The sequence below is a fragment of the Arthrobotrys flagrans genome, assembly GCF_004000055.1.
Source record: "Arthrobotrys flagrans strain CBS H-5679 chromosome Unknown unitig_1, whole genome shotgun sequence".
Taxonomy (NCBI): domain Eukaryota; kingdom Fungi; phylum Ascomycota; class Orbiliomycetes; order Orbiliales; family Orbiliaceae; genus Arthrobotrys; species Arthrobotrys flagrans.
This window is the reverse complement of record NW_027137556.1, coordinates 2,476,434-2,503,739: the sequence shown is the minus strand read 5'-3', so window position 1 is coordinate 2,503,739 and position 27,306 is coordinate 2,476,434. Positions and strand designations below refer to the sequence as shown.

Below are 27,306 nucleotides of genomic sequence, written 5' to 3'. Positions count from 1 at the left end.
CAAGAAGATTTCCATGCCTGTAGCAAGTATAGTACCTAGGTATCTTGTACGTCTATGCTGAGGAATAATCAAAACCACGCCCCTTTAACTATTCTCCCATCAAAAGCAACTCCATCGACTCGATAGATACCACCATCACTAGTAGTGTCCACACTAGCGATAAACCCCAAACAATGTGAAATCCCAAGAAGCTCACCAAGCCCCTTGTAGACCAAAAAATATGCGAATTCCCCAGTCACTTTACTCTTAACCCCGAGTTGTGAAAGTTCCTCAGGCGAAAATCCCGAATAGTCCAATCCCCAATTCAACTGTCGCTTTCCACTCGCCAAAACAGTTGACGAGATCTTGCTAATTCCTGGAAGTTTTTGTTCGGGAGGTCCGGACAAGCATATATGTCCCAACCTAAGGACTGTCGTCTCTGCCTCTCCGGATGTTTCTGCGTGTATATAAGCGATACCCAACTCTACCACTCTGGTCCCATATATCTCTTCATCTGTTTTCCCTACATCCAAGGTTACAGTTTTAATGCCCCAGCCTTCTTGCACTGGTAGTCCGACTTCATGTCGTTCAGTGACCCCGTTGAACCGTTTTAGAATGAAATAAACTGCCACCCTTCCCTTCTGCGCTGCTGCCAAGGTGTAGGAAAACGAGAACCGCAAGTCCTGCTTATACTCCATGTTAAGCTGGTACAGCTTACACGAAGCAAGTTTCGCATCCACCCCAGCTGCTGCTTTATGAACAACCTGGAGTGAATGTCCTCCATTATAGGCGGTCTCGTCATCAAACTTCCACACCAAGAGGTCCGTATCCCCAGGGTAGAACGATGGTAAAACACCCTGAGCCCCGACGTGTATCCACGGCCTTGCCGATATCTCCCTTCCACTCTGAAACCACTTCTTACCATATCCTCTATTAAAGTCTGTATAAAAGAAATCTTGAGTCCCAGCTTCCCAGACCGGTGCGAACTCAGCAACCGGTCTACAAATAAGCTCTGTATCAGTCGCCCCGCCGTTGATCCAAAACTTCCGATTTCTTTCTTCAAAATTTTGACCATCGAAATTCTCGAATACCCATCCAGGAGCGAATATCGCTGCTGAAAGTCCTGCCGGACGAATGACGGAGAGGGCAGTACCAATTCCCCAGCCGCCGCCACCGAAGGTGCCCCGACCGAAGACGTCGATTCCCATATATACATCGTAGTTTCTATGCACGACTTTGGATAATGCCGCGGTGGTTAGAAGCTGCGCCAGGGGGTTCCATTGGTAGTTGGTGAATAGAGCTGAGGAGACGTCGAAGAAAGGAGCATTCAAAGGCGATAATCCGTTGACATATACAACTCGATTGTAGATTGTTAGAGAATCGTACCTTTTGAGCATCTGGATTAGTAACCGTTACTATTAGGTAAAACTCTGAGGAAGAACTAACCAAACAATCTCGCTCCCCTTTACTCGTCTATCGGATTCTTTCCTCAATTCTTCAATAAACTTGAGCGTAGTCTCTAAATTAAAAGTCGTGTCCGGGAAGTGCTCCTCGAAATTCAAAAGCCACCCATCAAAGCCATAGTACTCTGCCAAACCGGCCAGTTTATCCACAAATACAAAGGTTCCATTGGAATCCCGTTCTAGTAAATCGTTAAATCCAGCTGTATTCCCAGGCTCGACGATAAATGTTCCTAAGATCCGAACGCCATTCTTGTGCATGACGTTTATCCATGGTGCGGGTGGTCTGCAATTAGTTGCAATTAGAATTCGTGTTGTCTTGTTGTCGATTTCGAGTGGAGCTTACATGGTTACTCGGTGGTGGGAGAAGTAGACAAAAGTGGAGACAAGATGAAGGTACTCGAGAGTATACACAGGGTCTTCGGAGAAAATTCCCTGGCTGTCTTCGTAGGGTAGATATGCACCCTAAAAGGCCATTTTAGTACCTCCTCCTAACTAGTTTATGAGATATCCACCAGCATACCTTAAAATCATGGCACGCTAGCAACTTAAACTGGTCTCGCTCCTCTAACAGTTGACGCTCTTGCAGTGGAACATTCGCAATATCGGACGCTTCTCCCTCTCTCGAACTATCAGGTTTCCAATTCCGGACGCTAGCTAGGTCGTCAAAGTACTTCATTGGGGTATATGACAATAATACAAAGATGTAAACGCTGAATAGCAAGAGGCTCAGGAGATAGAAATGTTGGTGTAAAGAAGTTCGTTTGTCGCAGCCGCACAAGATTTTTGGAAAGGCAGATATATATCCCACGCCAGGCAGTTATAGGCTCAATCCCGTCTTTCCACGTTTACCTCGTCCCGTATCGAGACCCTCGTGTGCCTCTCGCTATGCCACTACCTCTGCTCCCTCTCCCTGTACCACCTCTCCCTCCACCACGTGTTGTACCTTGAATACCCCCTCTACCTCTGCGATTCGGTGTCTTGGGATCTCTTGATGCAGCGGGCGTGACCGGCTGATCAACGAAAGTATCATTGGTCCTATAGTGTCGATTAGCTATATCCTGTCATAACATCGAATGAACCGTAAGGGTTTAGGCCGTACATAAACGTCGTCTCCGCATCATGGTCTGTCCTGGGAGCTGGCTGTAGAGCAGCTAGTCGTTCTATTTCCATCGTCTCGTTAACAATCACTCAGAATTCTCTAGATGATCCATCCGTAGAACCCACCAGCTTCTCTTGCCGCTTCTTCCTCCCTTTTGAATGACTGTGGTATCGGAGCCTCTGGGAAATCGACACAGAAAGCATTCATCTCCATCCCGTATATCATAGCACTAAAGCTCTCGTTGAATCTGTTGATATTCTCGTGGATCTGCTGCAGTTGCAGTAAGTTATCGTGGAGGATATTGAGGCCATCTTCGAGCTCTGTGAAGAACGGCGTTATACTTTCAATTGGTGTGAAAGTAGTATGGGAGTCGCGAAAACGGTTTACGGAGTCGCGTGAACGTGAGGATTCGCGAAGTGGTGTCGTTGGCCGGTGGGCTTCGCGACCGCGAGATGAGGGTCTAGAATTAGACTGTGGAGCTGACGCCGACATCTTGTATGGTGTGTAGGTACTTAAGTAGGGGGATCTATCTACTTAAGTAGGTATTTGTATGCTCTAAAGCAAAAAGCCAGGTCCCGTCAAAGAAATGTTACTTGCAGGGGAGAGGTGGTATCGAGAATTGAGACAGCTTGTTATATCATTCATTGTTGGAAGTTGCATCGACGCTACAAAACAACACACATATGCCTAGACTTGGACGACACTTGAAGATAAAAGGAATGCTCTGGAACGAAAGCTCTGTGGTAAAAATGCGAAGGGCATCACAAACAAAGGGAAGGAAAAGAAAGAGAAAGGAGCCCATATGAAAATAGCGACACAGTATGTTGACAACTTTTTAACTATGTAGAAGTATACTCTACAAAGTTATAGTGTCCAGTTGTGGAACTGTGCTCTTGGGCTTGCCTCGTCCCAGTCAATAGTGATCCGCAGTCCTCGCATTTGATACTGAACTTGTTCAGATTTGTAGCGTAGTTGCGGCCTTTTAGGATACGGCATAGCTTCTCTGCGGCTCCTAGAATCATGGTTGTATTAACTTTCTCAAAAACGGTGGCTATACATGTTCCAAAACGGTCAGATACACGATACCCCAATGGATACGGATGGAAGGATACGCACTATCGTTATCAGGATCATTAGCGACCTGATTGAGAGCGACACAGTCGTAGTGAATGCCAGAGTAGATCACAATGGCAAAGGTTGGCTGCCCTTCGTTGTAGGTTACGACACTACCATCATCCACAGATATCGAGTATATCTAGGCAAAACATTAGCCTTCTCTATATCTATACATTAGGGATATCATCCTTCCGGCCTACAGTGGTAGCGAAGTATTCCGATAGGATCGTAAGATCAATGTAACCTCCCCAGATATTAGGGTCGGCTATCTTCTCGCAATACTTATCTCTTGAAGTCCCTAAAAATAATACGGTACCAATCAGTCTACAGAAACAAAAAATAAGAGAGCTAGGTTTAATAAATCTTACCGAGTACAACATGAGTGAACCGTTGCTCCGTCTCTGGTAGATCTGCATCTGCTTGGATTGTGGAGGCTACAACCCCTCTGAGCTCAGACATCATATCCAAGCCTCTAGCGCAAACGTAGTTGACAGCACGGAACATGCAAGAGTTATCATCTTCCATTACACGCATAGTACAGCTCCAACCAGGCATACCCTCCACTTGCACAATCGGCTCTTGCCCTTTAAAGGATTTGGAGGCTTTAGAATCCGATGAGGAGTCGCCAGGGCTGAACCAACCCTTGAAAGGGTTTGGGGGGTCACTCGGGAAGGACAGGTCTCTTTCATGTTGATTGAGCAAAGTGCCTTGACTGTTGCTGAGAGGACCGCTACTTGGCCCAATTGAAGTCTTCACAACACTAGGCTCTGTACTCAGGGGCGGTTCTGTTTCTGATACTATCAACTGTTCACCATTCACGGTAACAGGAAGGTCGATAAGGAGCATTTTTCGGTCATAAGAATGAAGATCGAGGGGTTTGGGAGGGAAGCCATGCTTGACTAGATAAAGATACGTTGATGTTAGTCCACGACGTCGATATACTTGTAATTAACGTAATACAAGACATCCGTATCGCAAGACGTACCCGCAATGCCACCCTTTATCGAAGCCTTTCCACGAATCGCATCTATCAAATCGCCAACGTTCGCGACATCTTCGAGAGTAATGGTATGAACACCATTCGGGGCTCTGATCCTGACTCGCATGGCGGGATTGTGGTTGCTGCAACGTGGGGCAGGCCGCTTAAATCGTGCGCTTTTGGACTAGGGCAGGGTGATCCAAGACCCTTGCTTTCAAGTACGACTTGCAAACCCGAAGTCGCGAATTGAATTGAAAGATTTGAGATATCACCAACCAAACCGTTATCGAGACTGCTTTTTGATCGAGGGGCTATTGGATTCGAATGAGGTGTAAAGATGGAAATGGAAATTAAAAGTTGAATATGTTTAGAGATGGGCTTTATGGGTAGTTTTATATTTATAATGGTTTGGATGGTTCTTAAAGGTTCCGTCATGGAACGCCGTTAAAACAGCCGACGACGTCAACCGTTACCGTTACCACCTCTTCTTCTCTCTTTGTCCTCACCATCACTACTATCACCACCAACTACACATAACAGCATGATTGCCATAAGTACTTCACTGGGTCCTTTGAACTAGTCTCCACGGCGGGTTTGATCTAGCTGTGGCCAATACAGTACCATCTATTGCGATTTCATACTTCATGCCAGCGACTACAAACCCCGCGACGCGTACTTACGACGTACCCTGACTGGGTGCCGCCTGATCCTGCTTCAAAACTCTACTCAATCTAAGAACTAGGAATCCCAGGTATCTTCTACCTGGGTATTCTGCCTTGTACGATGAGCTTGAATATCTTCAGCGGCCGGTTTCGTCCGAAACCTCTCCCGGGAACCGCTTTGTACTCATCTACCACCAACAAATCCGGCCCGATCCTTAAATATGACGACCGGTCCGGCAACCTCTTCACCGAAGAAACCTTCACAACCCCTACTGCTGCCCTATCTTTATTCGACAAACCAAATTTCGCCGAGAGGAAAGCCTTATTCCTGAAGTACCGCCGTACAAATCCTGCAAAACAGGAAAACACACTCTTCAACCTCTGTCGCATATCCCTTTTACAACATGTCGAATCTCTGACGCCAGACGTACTTATCGACCTCCCCTGGCACTATGGGAAGATTATATGGGACGATGTAGTTCATGCTACTGCAGATTCATACACAATATTCCGGAATTTCTGCGAAGTCTATGGCCATGAACCGGATTTTCATCCAGGGAATCGGGAATTATGTAATACGAGCACTAAAATCCCAACATCACGACATTTAAAGATACCGATGTCAGAGAGTACACCTTGGATCCCACACTATATCCCCTACTTGGCATCACCTTCGACAGCATGGCTTGTCAACCTCACGATAAAAGGTGGATTCGACACCTGGGAACTGACAGAACTTAACAATCTACGGAATCTAGTCTGCCTAACCTTGGAATTCCCTTTCGTGAATAATAATTACAGCGCTCTCGGCAGGGTCTTCAAAAATTGGGTGACGAATAAAGCTAATTTCGAGAATCTACGGGTCCTGCGGCTGGCGAATATCTTGGATACAGTTGTTTCTGGCGAAGCAAAAATACTGGCTAATTTGGATGGTTTGTCGGGATTGAAGGTCATTGAATTAAGAGTCGTAGATCGATACATAAGAGTACCGATATACCGATGTGAATACCTCAAAAAGAAGGATTTTGGAATTGGGCAGGAGACTGGCTGGGCGGCATTCTGTGGAGACTCTGCGTGTCCGGAATGCTTAACCGCATTACGGAAAAACGCGGAACTTGCACATATCGCTGTAGCTAAAGTGCCCTGGGCTGGCTCGGATGCTTTCAAGAGAATGCATAAAGTCGCCGAACGGGTTCTTACGAAAGAGAAGATGGCAGATAGTAAGAGGAGGGTGATGCTAGATGTGTCACCGAACCCCAACCCCGAAAAAACTAATGGGTGGGTATATTTGTACAGGCAAGAGACAGGTCCTCGTCGCATAGAGGCAGTTTCTGAACCTAAGGGGGAGAAAAAACGACCGCTATCAAAGGTTGATACGCAGGGCGAAGAGAATATAACCGTTGCTTCTAAACGCCAGGGCTTGAACAAGGCATACAAAGCCAAAGCCAGTAAAAGACGAGATATAGGGGCACTTCTTAGTTCATTTAACTGAGCGTAGATCGATCCGCGACAAATCAGTAATAATATTATTAGGCTATAGAAGCTAGAATACAAAATATGACGCCACCCGATTCTCGGGAATCCCAAGTCCTCCATGCAATTACTTAATATATAGACAGTATATATTCAATAGTTCCAGCTCGACGCTCTCATATTACTCCACCGCCCCTTCCGCTAAATTTTATCAACGATCATTTCGGGCCTTGAGCTAAACAAAATATTACAGTAAGACAAATGCTATACCTGCCGAACCTCCTTTTTGTCCCAGTAAACATAAACGTGAAATCCAATTCATATGTCATGACATCACCTAGACCAAGGGCGGTTTCCACTCATAGTAACTTTAGTCAAGCTCCTCTGTCAATGTCTCCTCCAATCCTGGTGACTCCCTCAAGTACCTCTGATTTCTTTCCGCAGCAAAACTGTTATATCTAACCCGCTTATTTGGGTGCTCGTTAGCATCGCTAGTATCCCTAGAAGAGGGCCCGGGAGTATGTGCAGCCATAGGTTGAGGCGTCAACGAAGGTTCCTTAGCGTGCGGCTCCTCCTCCTCGAGGTCGTCACCAATGACCGTAGATGTTTCAAGATCTCCTTGGAAATTCTTACGCTGGCGAACCATATCTGGGGAATCGTAGAGGGAGAGAGCTTCCATTGTGCCGAGAACTCCTTCGGCATTCCATAGGTTCTCGGAAACACCATCGATTCTATAGGTAATGTTAATATTTGTGAGTTGTAATAATGGGAACGGTGGTAATCTACCTTGCAGCCGCCCCTTCTTTGATCTTTGTGAATCGGCCAGCTGTCTGACCTTGAAGCTTCATCCAAGCGAATCGGCACCCAGCCAAAACGAATACGAAACCAGGGAAACCAGTCTAGAGACGCCTGAAGTTAGCAAAGTACAATTCCCAACGGCGACCCATTTGGTAAAATCTTACATTCTCGATATGCTTCTGCATTTCCGCCGCTAGCCAGTCCTGATGAGGCTTCTGACGAAGCTCCATACCAGCGAAGAACAAAATCGGCATCATGAAAGCTGTCGATTCAAACCCCAGAGACGCAAATATACGAAGCACACCATGTACATATCCCCCAATCTTTGGGTCGGCAACAGGGACATCCGGGTACTTGACACGGTACGTCTGCAACCGCAAGCAATAATGCCAAGCATCTGCCAGAGCGATCGAAAAGTGTGGGTACTTTCTTGGTATGATAACGTGAATATCAGTCCGGTTGATGTCCTCATCTTCGCCATCGGGGCCGGTCCACACGTTGTCTTCTGACGGTCCAAATCGTTCTGGGAGATCGGCTTCCCAATCATCCATCATCTTTTCCAGACGACCAATTTTTCGGCAAATACTTTCTTGAAGCTTAATCTTCTTCTCAAGGAAAGCAGGGTCTGTGTCGTTTCCTTTAGATTGAATCCATAGATCTCTTCGCTTTCTAATAGCCCAGTTCTTAACGTATGTTAATCTCGAGTTGATGATGGTGCTCTTAGAGAGAGCAGCGTCTGCAATAAGAAGCGTTGGGGCTTCGTGATCGATTGGAAGTCTCGCCATAGGGTCGATAACCCACCAGTCCTATTTTTAAGGTTAGTATAATCCGAGTAAAACAAGAACAATTGATAAAAACATACCGGTGTCAAAAAACAGGGGTTTCCCGTAACAGACGAAGTGCCGATATCAAGACGTCTGAAGACTGCATACAAAGCTCGTCCTACTGGCGTCATATGTGCCTCTTTCCCTCGTGCAACAATCATATCCCTAGCTCCCAACATGTGAACACCCATCTTCATATTCTCGCCAGACCATAGCTCAAACAGTCCCATCAATATAGCTGTCGCTAAAGGTGCATAAGAAGTCATCGACTCGTGTTCTGCAAGTGCCCTGCCATGCGCCATAAGAGCTCGGTGGTAATGTGTGGGAGCTTCAACCATAAGGTATCTTTGGTCATTATCCCGTAAGCCGACCTGCAAAGCGGCGAATGCAAGCATGGCCTCCATAAGTGCCGGGGATTCTTGTGCCATAGCAGGTATATATTTTGACCATAAATTTATATACGACGGTGAGGTGTATTGTAATCGGGGTGCCGTAACTGCAAGATAAGCTTGTAGTAGATAATGGTCGCCAGGTTGCTTCAAGCTCGGTGGCTTTGCAGGAGCAATGATCCGGGTAGTCGGACTGAACCCCCTGAGGGGCATCTGGATCTCCTCCAGGATATCTGGAGGGAAATGTGGTAGACATGTTGTGAATTCTGATAAACCATCATATGTCCGGTAAGGTGTACCAGCTTTGAAATCAACTGGAGACTTTAGAACCGGAGGGTCTGCGACTTGGAAATGACTGTCTGCCAATACAACAGCAGTGCCCATGCCATCGTCTGCCTCCGGGGAATCCGCATCTGTGCTAGAACCGGACTCGGAGCTGTTGGCCTGATCCTGCATCTGCGACAGCAGGTAGGCCTTGAATTGTTCTTTTCGCTCATCGCTTAATAACTCCTCAGAGTCGTCATCCCCCTGAATGATAATAACAACAAGTCAGATTTAATTTATTACAAACGGAAAACCCGTGCGCAGAATAACGTACCGAGGCCTTTCTCTTCCGATTCTTGCGGGGCCCATTGATTGCTTCGTTCCGCTTGACGAGCTCCTGTAATATCTGCTCCACATTGACTACATTGTTGGAGAACGTCAGCGCGTTGTCGTCAAGGAAGCCATACAAAGATGCAACATCCAAAGCTGATATGTCTCCAAGGACCATCTTCAAAATACAAATCCGACCATGAAAAAGCAGGGAACAACCAGGCAGAGCAAGGAACAATGAACGAATAATGACGACAGGATCCCTCGGGCAGTTTCAGGGAAATCGACGTTAGTACGAACGATACCACTTTTATAACAAAAGGTTATAAAAGTCCCGTATCAGAATAAGAAAGAAAAGGAACCCACATCGAAGCTGGTACAGGTGCACCTGGTATCGGGACATGCATGGTTTAGCCATGGGAATTGGAGAAGGGCGGTATGCCTCGACCTCGACTTTACAGCCTCGTATCATCTCCACGATATCGAAAACGCAGGTGAACAGGTGCTAATTCTAAGTTGGGAGAAAGGCATCGCGAGGCCTCTATCTTAACTCCACCCTGACATGACGCGCGATGTGTGGAAGGGAAGCTTCAGGCGATTCTAATCCTGAGAATTGGGGGAAGAGATAGGCCACCACCGCCAGCGACAAGAATAGCCAGGCTTCCAATTTAATGGAACCAAGCCCAGGAAAACTCCACAGCGGCATTAAAGGATGGCAGAATCTAGCATATAACGGCACATCTGCTACATGCACATCTACGACGGCACCGAAGTGTCCGCTGAATTTCGGATGGCATTTCCAAAACCGAAGGGCTGTGACAGATCAGGAGAATAATACGAAACTCGACGAATCAGAGGCCCCACATGAGAAACATTACAAAACAGGCAAATCTGAATAGCGACAAACAAATATAGGGCTTTCGATTTTCCAACGCAACTAAAGAGGATCAGGAACTTACAAAGCTGGTCTTCAACTTGGCTAACCCGCCTAGGGATCTCAGGTGAACGTTTAGGAGACCTCATCCCTCGCGCAACCACATTACTGTCGGTGTAGAGTGTTGTTGCTGACGGTGTGGGCGGGAATCCAAAATTGGGAGGGGGAGGATGGTATGCCGTCACTACTCCAGAGGGAATCGAGTTGGTTGTTGAACTACCTGCAGAATGATCTAGAGGCACATCATGGGGGTAGTAGTATAGTTGCCCGCCGGTTCCATCGTCGCTGCCGCCGCTGTAAACGTTATAGTGATATTCGTTCTCGTCGAACGTATATCTCTGGTCGGTGGTCGACATATTTTTCTTGGTATGCAATATTAAACTGCCTTCTGCTTTCGAATAGGATTTCTGGTCCAGGTCTCAATGTAATATAGCCAGTATTAACAGTATTTAAAAGGTGTCCAGGTCACAAAGATCGTCAAAATGAATTTTGAATTTCCCGAGAAAGTCGAGGCGATTATGCGTTTGAGCTACTGTCGTTCCAGAATTTGTTTGAAAATTAATGAGTGCTTTCCATTAACAGCAGGTCGTGATGCTGAGCAGGTGAACGTGGGACTTTGCGCTATAACCTCCAGGCAGACAGGGGTTGCCACAATCGACAGCTGCAGATGCAGGAACCAGGCTGGCGTCTGTGCTTGGAAACCGATCAAGGGAGAACCGAGATTGCAGAGGGATGTGAAAACTCCGACGTCGAAAATAGGGTTTTCTCGGATTAAAACATAAACTTCAAGAGGATCTATGGTACGAAAATGTTGAGGGGGAAAAATCCCACGATTTCTGGATGGGAAAGCAGATGCCTGTTATCCTTCTCAACTTCACGATGTGGGCCTTGAGCTACCAGCAATCGTCGCTAATGCGTTCTGCGGCACAAAAGCTTGGCGCGAGAGTGCTCGGGATAATTTGACCTTCCGAGATTGGGGGCTTTAGGTGGCTTGCTATCAAGGTTCCCAAAAATCTGCTGATTCTCTGTCGCATAAAGCGGGCAGAGCTTTAATTCGTCTGAAAAACTGCGGCGTTGGGATGTATATGCTACAGGGTCCTGATCAGAATATAGCTTGCCAACGGTCGACTGGCAGTTAAACCAAACAGATCAGATGCGACTCGGATTGCTAGGGTAAGTATATAGTATTGTGAGAAGCCGAAAGATATCGTATGTAGTAGCCGCAGCCGCAGCCAAAATGAATCGAAGGGGACGATTAACGCAACTAATTAATCGACGACGAGTAGCGGCTGCTTATGCAATCGAACGTACTATTCTGCACTTTAGCTTTCGAGTGCGGCCGTACACGTGGGGGAAAGGAACGAGAAAGAAAAGAAAAGTTAGTCGAGGAGTCGAGTCTGTCGAGGGAAGCAAAGCTTAAATGCATCAGGACTCGGGAAAGTCTACTGTTCTTATGGAAGCAATTGCAATTGCAATAGTCCATGAGGAGGAAATTTTAAACTGTAAGAAGCTCGGTATCCGATGAGCAAGGGCCAGAACAAAAGCAAGACCGAATTAGGTCCAATTCCTAGGATCCCTTTTCACGGCATCTCCGTTGATATAACATGCACCATATCCATCTGGTTCGGTTCGAGCGCATGGTTCGGGCCCAGAGCTTAGCGGGAGCAGCAGGTTGAGTGGTGCAGTGGGACGCCAAACTACCTTGGACCACAGACCATCGAATATGCCAGGGTTGTTGTCTGTATTCCGCACTGCTCATTTCAAAATTCGCCTTTTGAATTCTGGCTCCCTTCGGTGGTGGGAGGCCGAGGAGGCTATTGGCGGTTGGATCCAGACGACAATGGTAACTCACATGTTTGTAAGTATACTATACATACAATAATATTATCGGACCCGTCGCCCCCTCGAGCCCCTACACGCAATCTACAAGTACAAGACATTTGCTTTTTAGACGCCTGTGGAGAAGACCACGATTGCTCCCAGAATCAGATGCGCAGCACATATATGTATGTAAGGATGTACTGTTGTAAGCATCTGTACTTCGAGCTCTTTCCATACATTTCAGCTTTCATGCTAATGCACCCTACTTCGATCAAATATCGACACATTCAAAATAAAACTTGAAGAAACAACAGAGCCTTTTCTTCTTTAACTTTATTTTTTCGACCCCATGCTAATCGCCGCATTGACACTTTGGGAGAAATTTGATATCGTATGACTTGTTCAACGGGAAAATGGGGCACCAAAACTTAGCTTTGTTTCCCCTCGTCAGCTCTCGCTAACGTGTCGATATTCTGCGCATGTCCCCACACTCAATATATCGCTGGAATCGGCCGACATCTATCTCGTCAATTCCCCAAAATATCTCTCTTCCCTGCCGTCTGATGATTGCCATATAACGCCCGCATGTCCTGCATGGGGCAGTCGATCCTCCTTCTGGCTCCAGAGCAAGTAAGTAAATACATTCGGTATCTATTACCAGCCAGTCAATTTCGCATACGCCTCTGCCTTTTCGCCATTTTATCTGCACACACACCATGCCAGCATGCCAACCAAAATCCCAACTGTCTCTCTTGCAGGGTCCAGGGTCGTGGTTATCCGCAAGCCTTACCTTAAATGAGATTTTAGGGCGCTGGAACCATAACTATCGAAGCCGAGCACCCCAATGACGAGCAATTTTCACAGCAACCACTCCTATTTCTGCAACCAGTATGTGGGTTTTTTGTTGATCCCGTTATCCAGTAAACAGACTGCGGGCCCAAACGGCTGAATCGAACCGCTTACATACATTGATTGCAATTGTAGACGGTATGTAATGTACCTGTACATTTATTCACCCCGGCTATGTGAAATGACCTTGCATTTGGATAAATTCGTCCCGTTCGTCCCGGACATCATCGATGAAGCTACTGAAAAAGCAAGAATCCTCTTTTGAAAATAAAGGACTTCAATGGCGAAGCTTAGCGCCTCGGTCTTCGGTATCAAATCTCGGGTCTCTTTCGGAGGGGTTTTCTGTTGCTTGCTGACAGCATCTACATAGAGTTCAAAGCGAGGCACCATTTGCTGTCTCCATCCGTCATTAACTTTTCTATCACACTTTATTTCCTGATAACACGACGTTAACACGACGTCTATACTCCTTTTGAAAGAGTTACAAAACTTACTATGTATGTAAGCATATTTCTGTTCAAGGGCTTCCTTGGAAAACTTTCGAATACATGGGTACTTTCGTATCTCTGCCTGCAGCACAAATATTACTCCGATTTTCTCGACCCGATTTAATTTCAATTGGTAAAAATCCAACGAGTCGGCGAGAGGAGGAGAAATCCAGGCCCTTGCTTCAATCCACCCCTTGCTGCATCTGCCCGGATTTAAGGTGGGGCTGCTTCGATATCTCATCGACACATTCGTCACACCGCCCTCCGAATGTGGATTACATTACGAGGACAAATGGATCCCTTGTGGCGGGGTCAACGGCTTTCTTTTCTCCTTTGCGAGAATAAAAGGCCCCAAAACTGTTGAATTTCCATAAAACAATATATTGAAGAATAATGTATAAATTCATAATCGTCTGAAGCTTATAGAGAAGATCTTATATATGCACATGACCTTTATTTTTCCCCATACTCATTTACCAGTTTGTTAAATGGTTGAAACATCGCCCGTAATACTTATCTGAAACGTCAACGTTTTGAACCGTTTGGGACCCGTCGACCCATCAATTGACACCTTGATATCGCTCTCGACACGAGCTGCTCGTGGCGAAACGTGGGGTTTTAACTTTTTTAGCACTAATTCCAGTCCTTTTTCCGAAGATACTAGAGAGCGAGGCGTATCCACTACTCGTGCTCAACAAACACTAACAATTATTGCAACATTGCCGCTCTAAAGATTTTCTGCAGTGCACATGATATCTCGTAAACTGTCCCAACCGAGCGGAAACCTTTCTGGTTGTATGTATATGGGGACCCGTAATCATAGCCTAAGCATGCCAGCAAAAACCCGCATTAGCTTCGTCCCAGAGAACCGCAAAAGTAGAGAAAACCCATCAGGGTCGATAAATTCATTCTCCGAGCGCTCTCCTCAGAAGAATAAGAAACCCACCTCGTTTAAAAACGCCAGCCTACCGAACCTTCATTTCCAGTAGTTTGGGTCCCAAAAAAGCCTGCTAATAGTTGCGCCGTCGATAATCCCTCTTCGCTGGCTGGATCCTTGTTAGCTGCATGGGCCTCGACCTTTTTGTACGGAGGCGGTACCGGTACATGACCCTTCTCCCCTGTGTGGCGGCCATGTGAGCTGCCAACGGAGCTGAGTTTGATTGGAAAGATGCCTGTCCATATCAACCGATTCCCCACCCACCAACCGGCGGTGCATGAGGGCTATGGCTTTTCTTGGGACCGCACTTTTTGTGGTGAATTGTTCATCTGGGTAGTTCCGGATTGCATGTGTATCCCGCAGGCGATTTTTAAACCCTGTTATTCAATGATTTGATAATCGGTTTTTCTCATGGCATCTATTATACTGGCTGTAACCATACTATGTATGCAGACCCTGTCAGTCATGGTTAATTTCACGGGACCCCAAGTTAACATCTACATCGAGGCCCTGCATCCAATTTTAATTCCGTCTTCTACTAATAGCGATACGTAGCAGAATATCAAATCAGCTTTAAGGACGACTTCCAGCATGCATTTCTGTCGACCCTTGACAAGCTGAGTCGCACTCGGAACCTGCACGAAATACAGATTCTAGGGGCAAATTATATATTCGTCTTCTACTCGTTGTATTAATTCTCTCAGAATAAAATATATAAAAGATATCTACAAGAAAGGCCCGTGCGTCAAGAGAACCCACGAGCAGAAAATATGGTTCGCGCCGCCGACGGGAAGCCGAATATGTACGCTATATGCACAGTTGAGGCTGAAAATAATAAGAATGGAAGCAAAACAAAAAGAAAGCAAGGATGATTCTGTTAAATGGAAAACACCGGGAAGCTAAGGAACGAATCAGTTGCTGGAGGTGCCTACACAGCAACAACAAGATCATAGATCAAACAGAAAGAAACGAAAGCAGGGTATCAAGAACAAGCCCGTACAGGCAATGTGAAAATCGAATGAGACAGTCAGGCTGTTTCAAGCAATCCTGAAAACAGCCTTGTGTGAACGAGATACTTCTCGCTTTACTGCCCAACCCTTCAAAGCAATTACCAATGTCTGGTAGCTCATCAACAGGGCTGTTAGCCCCAAGGAAAGAGTGAAAGCAAACATGCCATCAACATTCATGGCATCGAAAGCATTGATAGTTTCGGAGTTCTATGGTCAGATTAGTTTTAATTCGATCGTCATATAGAAGACAACAGTCAACTTACACTCAGACAGAACATTAGTCCACCTGACATCAAGGCAAAGGCAGCCAATGGTTCAGTAAATGGCCGAGAGGGAAGGTACGACGTTGGCGGCTTCAAGTAGAGAAGCAAGAAGGATCCCAAACGGAACACTGCAGCACCCGACAAAAGCAAACCCCACTAAAATCCGTAGATCAGTCAACCATGTCCCGTCGAGAGCCGAAAGGGCAGCGCATGTAAAAACTTGCTTACCTGCTTGTGTAACATTGTGCCAAGCATCTTCTCCTGGTGGTGGCTACCCATAAGAACCCCGAGCATGAAGATGACTAGCGAGGGGAAGACATTCATGCTTTGTCGGAACTTCGGCTTCTCCTGGAACACTGTTTGTGGAACCGCCATTTCGTACTGGTTGATGACGATTTGGGCATCCTCGGCGTAAACATTGTTCAAGAGACCCCGGATCCGTTCAGATTCCGTCAAGATACCGAGTAAACCGCCTCCCAGGAACCAAAAGGCAATCGAGACATGCTCAAGGTCACCCATGTGCCACGCCTGACCCCATCCACCAAGATGCTCGAGCCAAACGTTTGTGAAACCATAAGTGAAGATGAGGGCAGACTCGACCATTTCGGCGGATTTGATGTTCGCGCGGAACTTCCCGACAATAGATGCATCCGGCTTGATGTTCCATGCCCAGCCAAGGTCTGCGAAGCAACCCAGATATCTTCCAAGGGTGAAGATGCCGTAGTAAAAGAAAATACCGCCCTTGATAATGTGAGCAAGGCCAGTGAAAACGTTACCGCCTTTCTGCAAACCATAAAACCACGAATTAGCAACCGGGATACCCCCAAGAGTCAAATATCCGCCCAAGTATACTTACAAAAACACCAGTATAGGTAGAAGCGCCAGTAGTAATCAGCATGAATGACCAAATAAGCAACAGTCGCTGCGAAATTTGATATCCGACATTGGCGACAGTTATCCATCTTTGCGCGACCGTGAACCGCGGAACGTACTTCTTCGCTAGTTTCTCGAACTTAGTCTCCTCGTCAACGGTCTTGAGTTCTTGCTCTTCATGGTCGTTATACAAAGGCTCTTCTAACGATGGAGATCGCGACGACGGGCTATGATCCGATCCACCATGCGCACTATCGCTATTCCACGACCCTTGGCGGCCGTGAGACTCCATGCGCTGGTACCGTGCCGTCGCAGCGGCCATCAACGACGATGCCTCTTCATTCTTAGGAGCATCACTGCACTTCGCGACAGAGAAAACCACGCCGACGACAGTCTGTACCGTAAGTATGGCAACGGCAACCCATCCCATCCGATGATGGGCATTCGCTGGATAAAGATCCGGAGTTTGAGCATTATATAAAATGGAGAGAAAGATAGCGAAGCCGTTGAGCGCGAGGAAAGTGAATTGGACTGGGATGTGAAGGTTTGATTTGGCAACCGCGAACATTATTGCTAATCCGGACAACCACATGATGTTAGCCACTGGTACCGCACAGCACAGCACAGCACCGGCTGCATTGCATTCCATGGAATTGAGAGAATTCAGTCGGGTTTGAGGAATTAAATTGGTTACACTTACACACTGGCAGAACAAGAACCCAGTTAATGACCATAAAGATGATATGGGCGTATATCAGCCATCTTGCTGTCGTTAACCTCCAGTAAGTGTCCGCATCATCCGAGTGCACCGGTACATTGAGGGAAGCATTATGGTCCATGCCGCCCATATGGCCCTTCATATGCATGTCGCTTTTTTCTTCGGCTTCGTCGCCGTGCGCAGCGACCGAAGCGACGTCACATACTGCAAATAGAGCCCATGCTAATAACCACCGCCTCGAGACCGCCATTGCCTTTATGATTCCAACCAACTGTTGGAACTAAAGAAAAATAGGTATGATTTTTTTATTTTTTTATTTTTTTTTGTTAAAGAGCGGGTGCCCGTGAAGAGATCGATCGATTAATTAATAATGCCTGTCGGTTCCCTTCTTTTAAATCTCTTTTCCGTTTCCAGCAAATTTAAACTGTCCTGTGATTTAGGAAATCTTTCGAGAAAAATGAGAAAAACAAAATAAAATAAAATAAAATTCGTTGGTAATAAAGTCGCTATCGTCAGTTCAGTTCAACTGCAGCTGCACCGTCTGGGCAAAATCCCAAGAAGTTACAACAGTCTTTTATATTTCGCAGGCGCTTAAACATCCCACCATTCTATGATATAACCGGTCGTTGGTTGGCCGACTTTATCGAAATGTCTCAACGACGATAGTTAAGTAGTTTTCCCCAAGCCGCTAGCTGAAAAGAAATCTTTCTGAAGAGGCCCGTGTCTGGTGGGAGGAGCGAGCGAGCTAGTCGGAGGGGGTGGCAGATGTGTATAGGCCAGTTTCAAGGGAGAGTCAAGCCTTTAAGAATAACTTCAGACAACCTCAAAACTGTTCCCTCACGCTAAAACAATTATGATGCGGTGTAGCGACTTTTCAGAAAAAATTCCTCGAAAATTACTCACCGTTTTCGCGGACCTCCTTGGATTTTATACCGGGCATGGAAAAAGGGCAGGACAAGGCGACATCATGTCATGGTCATGGCCTTCTTAGTTTCGCAGGAGTGCTTCCTAATATTAAAACAACCGTCTGGGCGAAACCAACCGAAGCCTCTTAGCTACCCAGCCATGACTATTCGCAATCAAACTTCATTCCTTGGATCACCATCTCTCAAAATGACGCCCCAAGACCTGTCAGCAGAGGCATATCCGATGCGGAGTTATGTATCCCAATTCACACATGCAAGGTTATCGACGATAATTCCCAAGATGGATACGTGGGAAGCCCTAAAGAGTCCCGGTAGTCGCCGGGAAATCTTGATTCAAATGCGCTCTTCTACCTCGAATTCGGTAGATGCATCGAACCAGCGGATACAATAGATGGATGATTCATGAATTGTCTATACTAACATGGTAAAATTTCGACTCGGCAGCGGGACCCGCGGGACAATTGACTGATTGATAGTGTAATCAACTTTTCTTTTCTGTCTTTCGCTCTCGCTCTCGCTCTCGGGTTTCGGAAATAACGGTTACCCCGTCAAGGATGTGTCTAGCTTCCTTTAAACTTCCTAGCGGCTTTCGTTTTCGGGTCAATCGCACTTCTAAACGTCGATCTCACTATTGAAGTTATTCGACGTTCTTCCTCGTGAACATTTCGTCTGCGCGAAGAAAAAAACATGCATGACATGTCGACAGGAGTACATCGCATATACGCATCCACAAATGTGCCGGCAACCGCAAACCATAGGTAGCCGGCAAGTACAGCTCGGACACCAATGGACCCACGCAGAGCCACCGTTGGCCAGGGCTTTTTTTTTCGTTTCGTGAGAGCTCGATATCGAATGAGGATCTATGACGATCCGCCCACCTTTTTTTGCTTTTAGAAACGCTTTTCTCGGTTGGCGAGCCATGCATCCTAGTGGGTCCGCCTAAGCTTCACCCTTGTCCCATGCATCAAATGATGCTATGGCGGGCTGCTTACCAACTTTTTCTCTCCTTGACTTGTTTCTTGCTCTGTCACCCTGCAGCTGAATATCAGCGCGAAAGCAAAAGCGGGGCATTCCAGCTAGCTACTCAGAAGCTACGATGATTTCTGTGAGAAAGAAAGATCTTGTGAAAGAAGTCAGAAAGCTGGAGCATATTACCACAAAGGATATTGACGACGGTGTTGCATAATCAGACCACAGGCCGACATTCTGCATCATGATTCGCCGGTTTTGAGGTTTCCAAATTTCCCGTTTACCGTGTCCTTCGCTTTGACTTGCCGTACCCTTTAACAGATAACAGCTATCAAAATTGGGAAATTTCACGCTCTCGCCTCCATGAGCTCACTGTCATCTGAAGTTTTTTCTTCTGTGTCGGTTTCGTGGGTCAAAAATCGACGATCCGGCATATTTCGGTCTTGTCGGAGCTTGGTAATGGGGATTCGGGTCGTACGATACGATATTTCGCATTATCTCATCATATTCGGGTTGCGCGGATGTTATAGTCGTTTCCGTATATTTAGCCTCGATTGCCAACAGTTCTGCAGATTCGGAACCTTTTGGGTTATCTTCGTCCCCACTCACAGAACTTGGCGTTCGAGATTCAATCGATTCCTAGCTTTCCGTGAACTTAGAGTTACTAAATTCAAAATTGCAAAAGGTAACGCAAAGTATCATGATCAGCCCTTTTTTATGTGTAGATAGTAGACATGTATACGTGTACTATCTCCTAGAGTTACCACAAAAAGGTTTAAATATCGATATTAAAGCGAGATCCTTCGAATTTGAGATCATATTCACTTTCTCTATTTAACACCCAAAAAAAAGTGCTCTATAAAAATGAATTAGTTTTCTTTCTCCCACTTAAACCGCTCACTCTCAAAATTCGTATAACACCTAAACTCATTACTCAGACCCTGCGCATGTCGGACCTCAAATTCAGTACACCTGACCCCAGCCTTGTTGTACATCTTATTGACCACCTCCTTCATTCTTTCCCCAGTACAGACGATAATTCGTTGCTGTTGCTGTTGTCGTGATCCGATAGCATCCGGTCGGCCCGTATTATCACCGACTATTCCCGCCCAGGATTTCGCTAACCATCGAACTGTAATGGCAGCTGCAAGATATAAAAAAAAAAGTCACAAACCACCCCGGTAATACGTTAGCCCGCGCAACTTGACAAAACAAGAATTCAAGATCCCTCGTAGAAAACTGTGATCGTGAGGGGCGGATTTTGCTTTATAATATTCTTCCAGGATATGCAGGGTTCGAATTTTCTCTCCTTGTTTTTTGTGCCCAAGAAGTGACCCTGCAGCTTCGTTGGATTTTGAGCTCACCTTTGGTTTGGCCTAGACGGTAGTTACAGCTATCGTTAGCAAAATCTTTGTCTTTACTCCGCAATATGAAACATCATGGACTCGGCTATCATACGTATTATACAATACGAGGGATAAACGTAATCCTTGGGCTTGATATAAATACGTCATCTCAACGAAATGATGATAAGATGAAAAAGAACACAAGACAAAAACATTCACTTACATTCCTCAGACAAAAACGGCGGATCCACCAATACCCTATCAAAGAACCCTTTAAACTTCAAGGGTAACTTCAAGGGTTCATTGTAGTCATAAAAAGTAAATTCGGATCCGAATAACGCAAACCTATTGTCATACTCGAAGAGGTGGATATTGCATTTCGGCACTAGTCTGTCTTTCTATTTCCATGAATCATAAAGGTCGAAACCCGGTTAGTAAATGACTTCTCTGATCTATCTTGGCGAGGAAACGCAAAATGAATGCAAGAATATTGATATGGGTCTTGTCGACATGTCTGTCTAGCCGTCCATGGATATCCATGGGGTGTATCGCCATTGTCCGATAGTTTTGCTTCATAGCTATTGTGGAGTCGGAACTTTCAACGATCCGAATCCGAGAGCTATAACTATCTGCATATGCTTGGGCTGCAAAACAAGGCCCTGGACCCTGTCAACCCCACCATTGGGCACTAGCAGCCGCCGTCATGCAGCACAAACTGCTCGTGACAAGAAAATTCATATGGTACACTGGAGGGGCTCACCATCAAATTCTTCAGCTTCACAAAAACACTATTTTAGCCTATTAGCATTTCGATTGCAAAAAAAATCATTCTCTCGAAAAAACTCGGTATTCCCATCGATGTTTCCTTTCGTCCAAACCAAATGACCTTAACTTACCTCGGCGCACTAACCAGCGCGACATGATCCCCTTCCATAACCCCCTCCACTAGTTCCTCAGCTAAAGCCCTGCTCGTTTCCTCCTCGTACCAAAACTGGCTCGCATTCCAATCAGCCTCAAAATCTTCCATCGTCACCGCTGCGGCGCTGCCGGTAGTCGTGGACTTTCGTTCTTCATCGTCGGCTTCGGCTTGTGCTTTTAATTCCTCGAATCGCTTTTGTCGTGCATCCTTTTCTTGCATAAACTCTTGGAGGGCGGAGAGTGTCGATGCTGATAGCCTTTAATTCACCCCAGTAAACATTATTATTGTTATATCCTTCCCATTTATGATTTATAACAAATGTGATATTGTCGGGTGCCATAGAAATTTATGTCGTTGCATGTTGAAGCTTTTTTCTCTCTTGCTCTTTAATTTGGCACTCACTGGAAATCGTCGTCTTCCATCTTCGAGACCTTTTATATCCCACACTTTAGCTATAGCTACCCTTGCACCCTCAAAGTGGCAAACGGTCGTGAAAATAGGGTTTCCTGCAGATAATAATTCCTCGTCTCCCCTACCAGAGAATAGATTGCGGCTGAACGAAGAACAGTCGGATCGAGTCGTGTCGAAAAGAAAAAAAATGATGGGATCAATGGATTTTAGTTTGGGTTGGAAAAGCAGGTAGGTTTTTTGCGACCTATCGGTTAAACGGGTCTGAGTGGATTTCGATGAGATACAAACGTCGTTCATGCACAACAAACCTAAACACGGCCTTCGGGGTGAAGACCTAAGTACTTACCTCTGTGCGGTGTACGATCTTATAACCCGGGTAAAGCTGCAGGAAGAGGCTAGCTAAACGACACAAACGTAATCAATCCATGCGTCTCTCTCATATAATTAGATTCTATGCTACATGCAATTCTCTTTTATCTCGAGACCTCCAAAATGCATATGACGCCAGGCAATGCTCAATGACACCGCCGCAACCCAAAGCAGAAACGCCAAAAGAAATATCATAATCATAGCAACAATAAGAGGGGATTATAGTTAAGCATTTCTAGGTTTAGAAGACTAGGGAGAAGCGAATGGAGAGCCACGGAACACATCGGCCTAGTTACGGACCATGAAGTCCTGGTTCTCAATCGTTACACTCTTTGTCATCTGGTTCACCTTGTAGACACCCACCAACCGCGAGGCAAGCTCAAACTAGGCACAACGTTAGGAATTATGTCGAAGAAATGTGCGTATGGATGAGACAAAAACTTACCATATTATTACGAAGAGAAATGACAATAAATTGTGCATTCTTCGTCCGCTCTTTAATGTAAGAAGCAACAATGGAAACGTTCCTGAAATCCAAGGCAGCATCGATTTCGTCCATGACGTAGAGGGGTGTAGGCTTATAATGATGAAGAGCAAAGACCAGTGCAAGCGAGCTCAGTGTCTATAGTATAAGTTGTCAGCATGGCCCACCTTAGTAGTAAATTATTGCATCTTACCTTCTCACCACCCGATAAATTGGAAATATTCTTCCAACTCTTCTTTGGCGGCATAACGCTGAAAAGAATACCTTCCGAGAAAGGATCCAAACTATCTACCAACTCCAGCTCCGCGTTACCACCCATCGTGATCATTTGATACATCTCCTTTAGTCTTAGAGAGATCGTACTAAACCCCTCCATAAACTCGTCCAGTCTTCGTTTCCGTAAATCGTCGCACCGCTTCTTCACCGCATCACGTTCGGCAACCGCAGTATTCAGATCCCTGCTTCGCTCGTTATACTCTGCCACCCGTCTCTTATACTCCTGCAGCACGCCAAGTTCGACATTGACGTTCTGGAGCTTCTCTTCTAGAATGACAATTTCAGCCTTTAGTTTCTCCTTATCCATGTCCGCTAGCTCGTCATGAGAGTAAATTGGTATCTGGTTCGGAGCATCCGGCATTTCTTCACCTTCAATCTCAGAAAGACTCTGGAGTGACAGTTTAGAAAACTTGTCCCTCCAATGAGCATATCTTTTTCGATTATCGGCTAAGGCCTTTTCGTGCTGTTCAAGTGTATTTTTCATGTCGATCTCCTTGCCCCGGGCTTCGCTGATTTCTGACACCTTCTCATCAAGTTGTGCCTTGAGCTCCGCTAACTTCTCCTTGCACTCATCGGTGAACTATCATGTTCCTGGTTAGCTCTAAATCATATCGAATCCTGTGTAGATATCTTGTACTTACATCCTTCTGGGTTTCCGCTGCCTTCATCGCCTCCTGCGCCTTCCAAGCATGGCCATTCATCTCCTCCGTCAGCTTGCCTAAATCCCTCTCCACACCCTCTAGCTCCTTCATCGCATTCTGCTCCGCCTTTTCATTCTTCTGCCTCGCCTTCTCAGCCTTAACTCTCGAAGCCTCCGCGACCGTCATTTCCTCGTTTAACGTATCGATCTTCTCCTTGATGCCATCCACCAAGGTCTTCTGACTTCTGAGCCTGATACCTCCGATCTCCATAATCTTGTCTTGGAGGGCTTTGATCTCTGCCTCAGCGCCCGCAGTTTCGTTGTTGAGTTTAGCGATATGATTTTGCAAGACAGCGATCTCCTTCTCAAAGGCCCTGATTTCCCCGTGATGCGATGACGATGGCTTGTTCTCTAACTTGAGTTCTTCCAGTCGTCGCTGTGCATCCATCCCAAGTTGTTTCTTCGCCTCGAGTTCCATTTGCTGTTTCTTGAGTTGAGTTTCCATCTTTGGCACCTGGTCTCTATTCTCGCGCAGAGCATCCTCGATGGCCCGTAGTTGCTTCTGGAATTCGGACCATGTCTGTTCCTGAGTCTCCCGTTCGGCTTCAAGTTTTGTAACAGCGGCCTGTGTGGTTGACGCTACAAGCTTGCTTGACATACCGCCCTTCGAGACTCTATTGCCACCACCGGACATAGTACCAGACTTGTCAATTAATTGACCGTCTAATGTGACAACTCGCCATCTCCTCGCCCCATATGCAATGCGATTCGCTTGTGTTAAATCGTTAGCGACTAGGGTATCCTGAAGCACACTGTAGAAAGCAGGTCTGTAGGCATCGAGTTTCGGCTTGACGAGATCGAATAATCGAGGGACGTTCTCTGGCGTCTGAATAGGGGTAAGATCCCGCTTGGCCAATCGATCCAACAGAATGAATTTGGCTCGACCGAGATTGTTCTTTCTTAGATGGGCAATACATTGTTCACCAACATCGACAGTATCCACAACCATGTTCTCGAGGGCTGGGCATGCCGTAGTAATGGCGACATCGTATTTAGCATCAATCGTTCCAAGATTACCCAATCGGCCGTGGAAGCCTTCGATTCTGCCTGTTTCCTTCAATCTCATTAAGCCGTTCAGGACGTTTCCTTGGTTTTGAGTAGCCGACAAGGATGCCTTCGCCTCGTCTGCCTTCTGTCGAGAATTCGATAACGCAGCCTTGATATCCGGCTCCTGTTTCTGAAACTCAGCGTATTCCTCTTCGAGCCTTTTGATCTCCCTCATGATGGCTCTACCCTGTTTCTGACCGGACTTAAAATCGGCATCGAGGGCTTCGTAAGCTTGTTGAATGGAAATAATCTTTGCTTCGGCTTCTTCGACGGCTCTCTGACCAGCATTGGCGCGCTCGTGCAGGATATCCAACTTGCTCTGGATAACTGCGATCTCATTCTGCTTGCTCACAACCTTTTCCTTCCAGGGCTGAATCGCAGCTTCTTTGACCGAGATTTGTTCTGATAGCCCTTGGGTTTTGTGCGCTAGCTCATCTCGGATCTGCTGAAGTACCAACTCCTCCTGCTTCATCCTATTCTCCAACTCGGCGATCTCTGCCGTATTCCTATTGACATCGTCGGTATATCGCTGCACAAGCCCCACCTGCTCAGATCCTGCCAGTCGACTTGAATTCAAGGTCTTCTCCGTCTTTTTCTGCTTATTGACCAGAAACTTCTTTTGTTCCTCGAACTTGACAGTATCCTTCTCAAACTTAGCCGCTTCCTTAACCATTGCCGCTGTCCTCTTCTCGACTTCCTCGAACTCCTTGACACCTTTCTTATAATCCTTCTCCAGTTTTTTAACCTCCTCTTCCTTCCCCTGATGCTTGTCCTGCTCCTCCTGCAAGGTGATCTGCATCTGATTCATCGAATCCTCCGTAACTGCAATGACATTTTCACAATCGGACATGTAAACCTGGTACAATGCGCCTTGCTTCATTGCCAGCTCATTCTCATTGTTGATATAAGCTACGGCGGCGTTCTTCGGAGCTTCCAAACTATCCTTTTCCTTCTCTACGAGTTGTACTCTCGATTGTTTCTCCTGGCAAACTTCGTTGAGCTTTTCAACTTCAGCGGCGGATTCTTCGATAGGTTGTTTATAATTGGAAGTACCGATGATATCTTCGAGGTATTCGAGTAACCCGTCGTCGTGTTCGCCTTGGGCTTTCGGTTTCATTTGGGCGATACTTTCAACCTCGCCCTGTAAGATCAAGAAACGCTTATGATCGAGGTCGACGCCGCGGTCCTTGAGGAGGCTGGTTACTATCTTGTAATTACTGGTTTTGCCGTTAATATAGTAATTGCTGGAGTTGTTCCTAAACGCCTTTCGTGAGATAACCAAGGTGGAATCCGGAATAATCTCTGTCCCTGTCGGTAAATCGATAACTTCCTGGAAATGTACTTCGACCTCGCAAAATTCCAGGTTTGGGTGACCAGCTGAATTGTGGATTAATGCTGAAAGTTTTCCTTGACGCATTTTACTTGCTCGAAAGCCGAATACGAAGAGAAGGGAGTCAATGACGTTGGATTTGCCAGAGCCGTTGGGACCGACCACCGAAGTGAACGATGAGTGAAAGGGTCCGACTTCTTGTCTGCCGGCGTAGGATTTGAAGTTCATCATGACGAGATGTGTGATGACTATACGGGCCTTAGGGCCTACGGGCTCGGGTGGTGGGGGAGTAGGAATACGCGGTTTTGGAGTGGCCTGCAGAGGAACTTGAGATTGAGGTTCGTCTTTGGTAGGAGTGGCGCCATCAACGTTTCCATTTGCAGAGGGCGATTTTACAGCGCTCGGGCTTTGTGGTGCTTGAGATCCGGCTCGTATGTCTTGAGATGGGGCCTGTTTCATTGGAGTTCGCAATATCTGCTGAGTTCGAGCTGGAGAAGCAACCGCTATCGTATCCGCAGGAGGGACGCTATCTCTAGGTACTGACTGCCTCGGTGTAGAAACTTGGACGGGAGTAGGAATGGTCTCTGGAGCAGGTGTAGATTCGAATTCCATGGCATCCTCCTCTGTGTTCGCTTGAACTATTTCGTCCTCCACTTCTTCAACCTTTGGTTCCGGAGCAGCTTTCCGCCTACCACGCGGTTTTGGAGGCGGTTTCGCTGGCGACGGCGCTGCAGTTGATGCCCTGGAAGGTCTACCACGCTTCTTAGGAGGTGGAGGAGGTGGCGTCTCTTCTTCCTCTTCTTCTTCCTGTTCTTCCTCCTCTTCTTCCTGTTGGACTTGTTCTTCTTCCTCATCGCTTTCCTCGACGACCACTCGTCGGGAAGCTGCTCTTCTGCTTCGGCCAGACATCGCGGTATGAGCTATATTGTTGTATCGTTTGTCGAATATATGGGAGGTACAAAGGGACGAAAATAGTCAAAGCTGCAACGGAGCAGCTGATATCGCGGGATAGACGCGGTCGTGTAGTTCGCGATAAGATGTTGGATTGGGACGTGGGGCTCTCAGAGCTAACAAATCTGATACCGCAGCTTGCTTAGGGCGTGCGGCAGCGACCAAATGTGTTGCGTGTCGTAAACAAACAAACAAGCCTTGATGATTGGCACAGCCACATGGGAATCCTGTGGCGCAGAGTGTAGCACAAGGTTCGCCGCATGGCTCGACGGCTTCTGAGACTTCTGCGTGGAAACTGCATTATACGCA

The 27,306-nt window shown here is 46.5% G+C and overlaps 7 protein-coding genes across 8 annotated transcripts; 1 reads left to right on the top strand and 6 right to left on the bottom strand.

Annotated features, from left to right (window-relative positions):
• Positions 1–68: 68 nt before the first annotated feature.
• Positions 69–3,033, bottom strand: DFL_008759 (uncharacterized protein; the record flags this gene model as incomplete). Its single annotated transcript, XM_067638538.1, has 7 exons — positions 69–1,365; positions 1,426–1,725; positions 1,786–1,904; positions 1,963–2,096; positions 2,386–2,477; positions 2,542–2,602; positions 2,667–3,033. The coding sequence occupies 7 exons, from the start codon at positions 3,031–3,033 to the stop codon at positions 69–71; spliced, it is 2,370 nt and encodes a 789-aa protein (XP_067486417.1).
• A 347-nt stretch (positions 3,034–3,380) lies between these two features.
• DFL_008758 (uncharacterized protein) lies at positions 3,381–4,763 on the bottom strand (the record flags this gene model as incomplete). Its single annotated transcript, XM_067638537.1, has 5 exons — positions 3,381–3,592; positions 3,658–3,796; positions 3,858–3,955; positions 4,026–4,556; positions 4,643–4,763. The coding sequence occupies 5 exons, from the start codon at positions 4,761–4,763 to the stop codon at positions 3,381–3,383; spliced, it is 1,101 nt and encodes a 366-aa protein (XP_067486416.1).
• A 656-nt stretch (positions 4,764–5,419) lies between these two features.
• Positions 5,420–6,620, top strand: DFL_008757 (uncharacterized protein; the record flags this gene model as incomplete). The annotated part of the gene is made up of 2 exons (XM_067638536.1): positions 5,420–6,518; positions 6,595–6,620. 2 exons carry the CDS (start codon positions 5,420–5,422, stop codon positions 6,618–6,620), a joined length of 1,125 nt encoding a protein of 374 aa, XP_067486415.1.
• Positions 6,621–7,141: 521 nt separating this feature from the next.
• On the bottom strand, positions 7,142–10,666 carry DFL_008756 (uncharacterized protein; the record flags this gene model as incomplete). Of its 2 annotated transcripts, XM_067638535.1 has the most annotated exons (7): positions 7,142–7,502; positions 7,558–7,670; positions 7,734–8,375; positions 8,432–9,310; positions 9,381–9,466; positions 9,743–9,829; positions 10,336–10,666. In XM_067638535.1, 7 exons carry the CDS (start codon positions 10,664–10,666, stop codon positions 7,142–7,144), a joined length of 2,499 nt encoding a protein of 832 aa, XP_067486414.1. The 2 variants fall into 2 exon arrangements, with proteins under 2 accessions (XP_067486414.1, XP_067486413.1); XM_067638534.1 differs by lacking the exon at positions 9,743–9,829.
• Positions 10,667–15,442: 4,776 nt separating this feature from the next.
• On the bottom strand, positions 15,443–17,519 carry DFL_008755 (uncharacterized protein; the record flags this gene model as incomplete). The annotated part of the gene is made up of 5 exons (XM_067638533.1): positions 15,443–15,622; positions 15,679–15,834; positions 15,907–16,461; positions 16,535–17,124; positions 17,252–17,519. 5 exons carry the CDS (start codon positions 17,517–17,519, stop codon positions 15,443–15,445), a joined length of 1,749 nt encoding a protein of 582 aa, XP_067486412.1.
• Positions 17,520–20,033: 2,514 nt separating this feature from the next.
• On the bottom strand, positions 20,034–21,851 carry DFL_008754 (uncharacterized protein; the record flags this gene model as incomplete). Its single annotated transcript, XM_067638532.1, has 6 exons — positions 20,034–20,308; positions 20,529–20,540; positions 20,734–20,908; positions 21,271–21,298; positions 21,407–21,685; positions 21,832–21,851. The coding sequence occupies 6 exons, from the start codon at positions 21,849–21,851 to the stop codon at positions 20,034–20,036; spliced, it is 789 nt and encodes a 262-aa protein (XP_067486411.1).
• Positions 21,852–22,497: 646 nt separating this feature from the next.
• DFL_008753 (uncharacterized protein) lies at positions 22,498–26,955 on the bottom strand (the record flags this gene model as incomplete). Its single annotated transcript, XM_067638531.1, has 4 exons — positions 22,498–22,593; positions 22,655–22,831; positions 22,887–23,549; positions 23,611–26,955. The coding sequence occupies 4 exons, from the start codon at positions 26,953–26,955 to the stop codon at positions 22,498–22,500; spliced, it is 4,281 nt and encodes a 1,426-aa protein (XP_067486410.1).
• Positions 26,956–27,306: the final 351 nt, after the last annotated feature.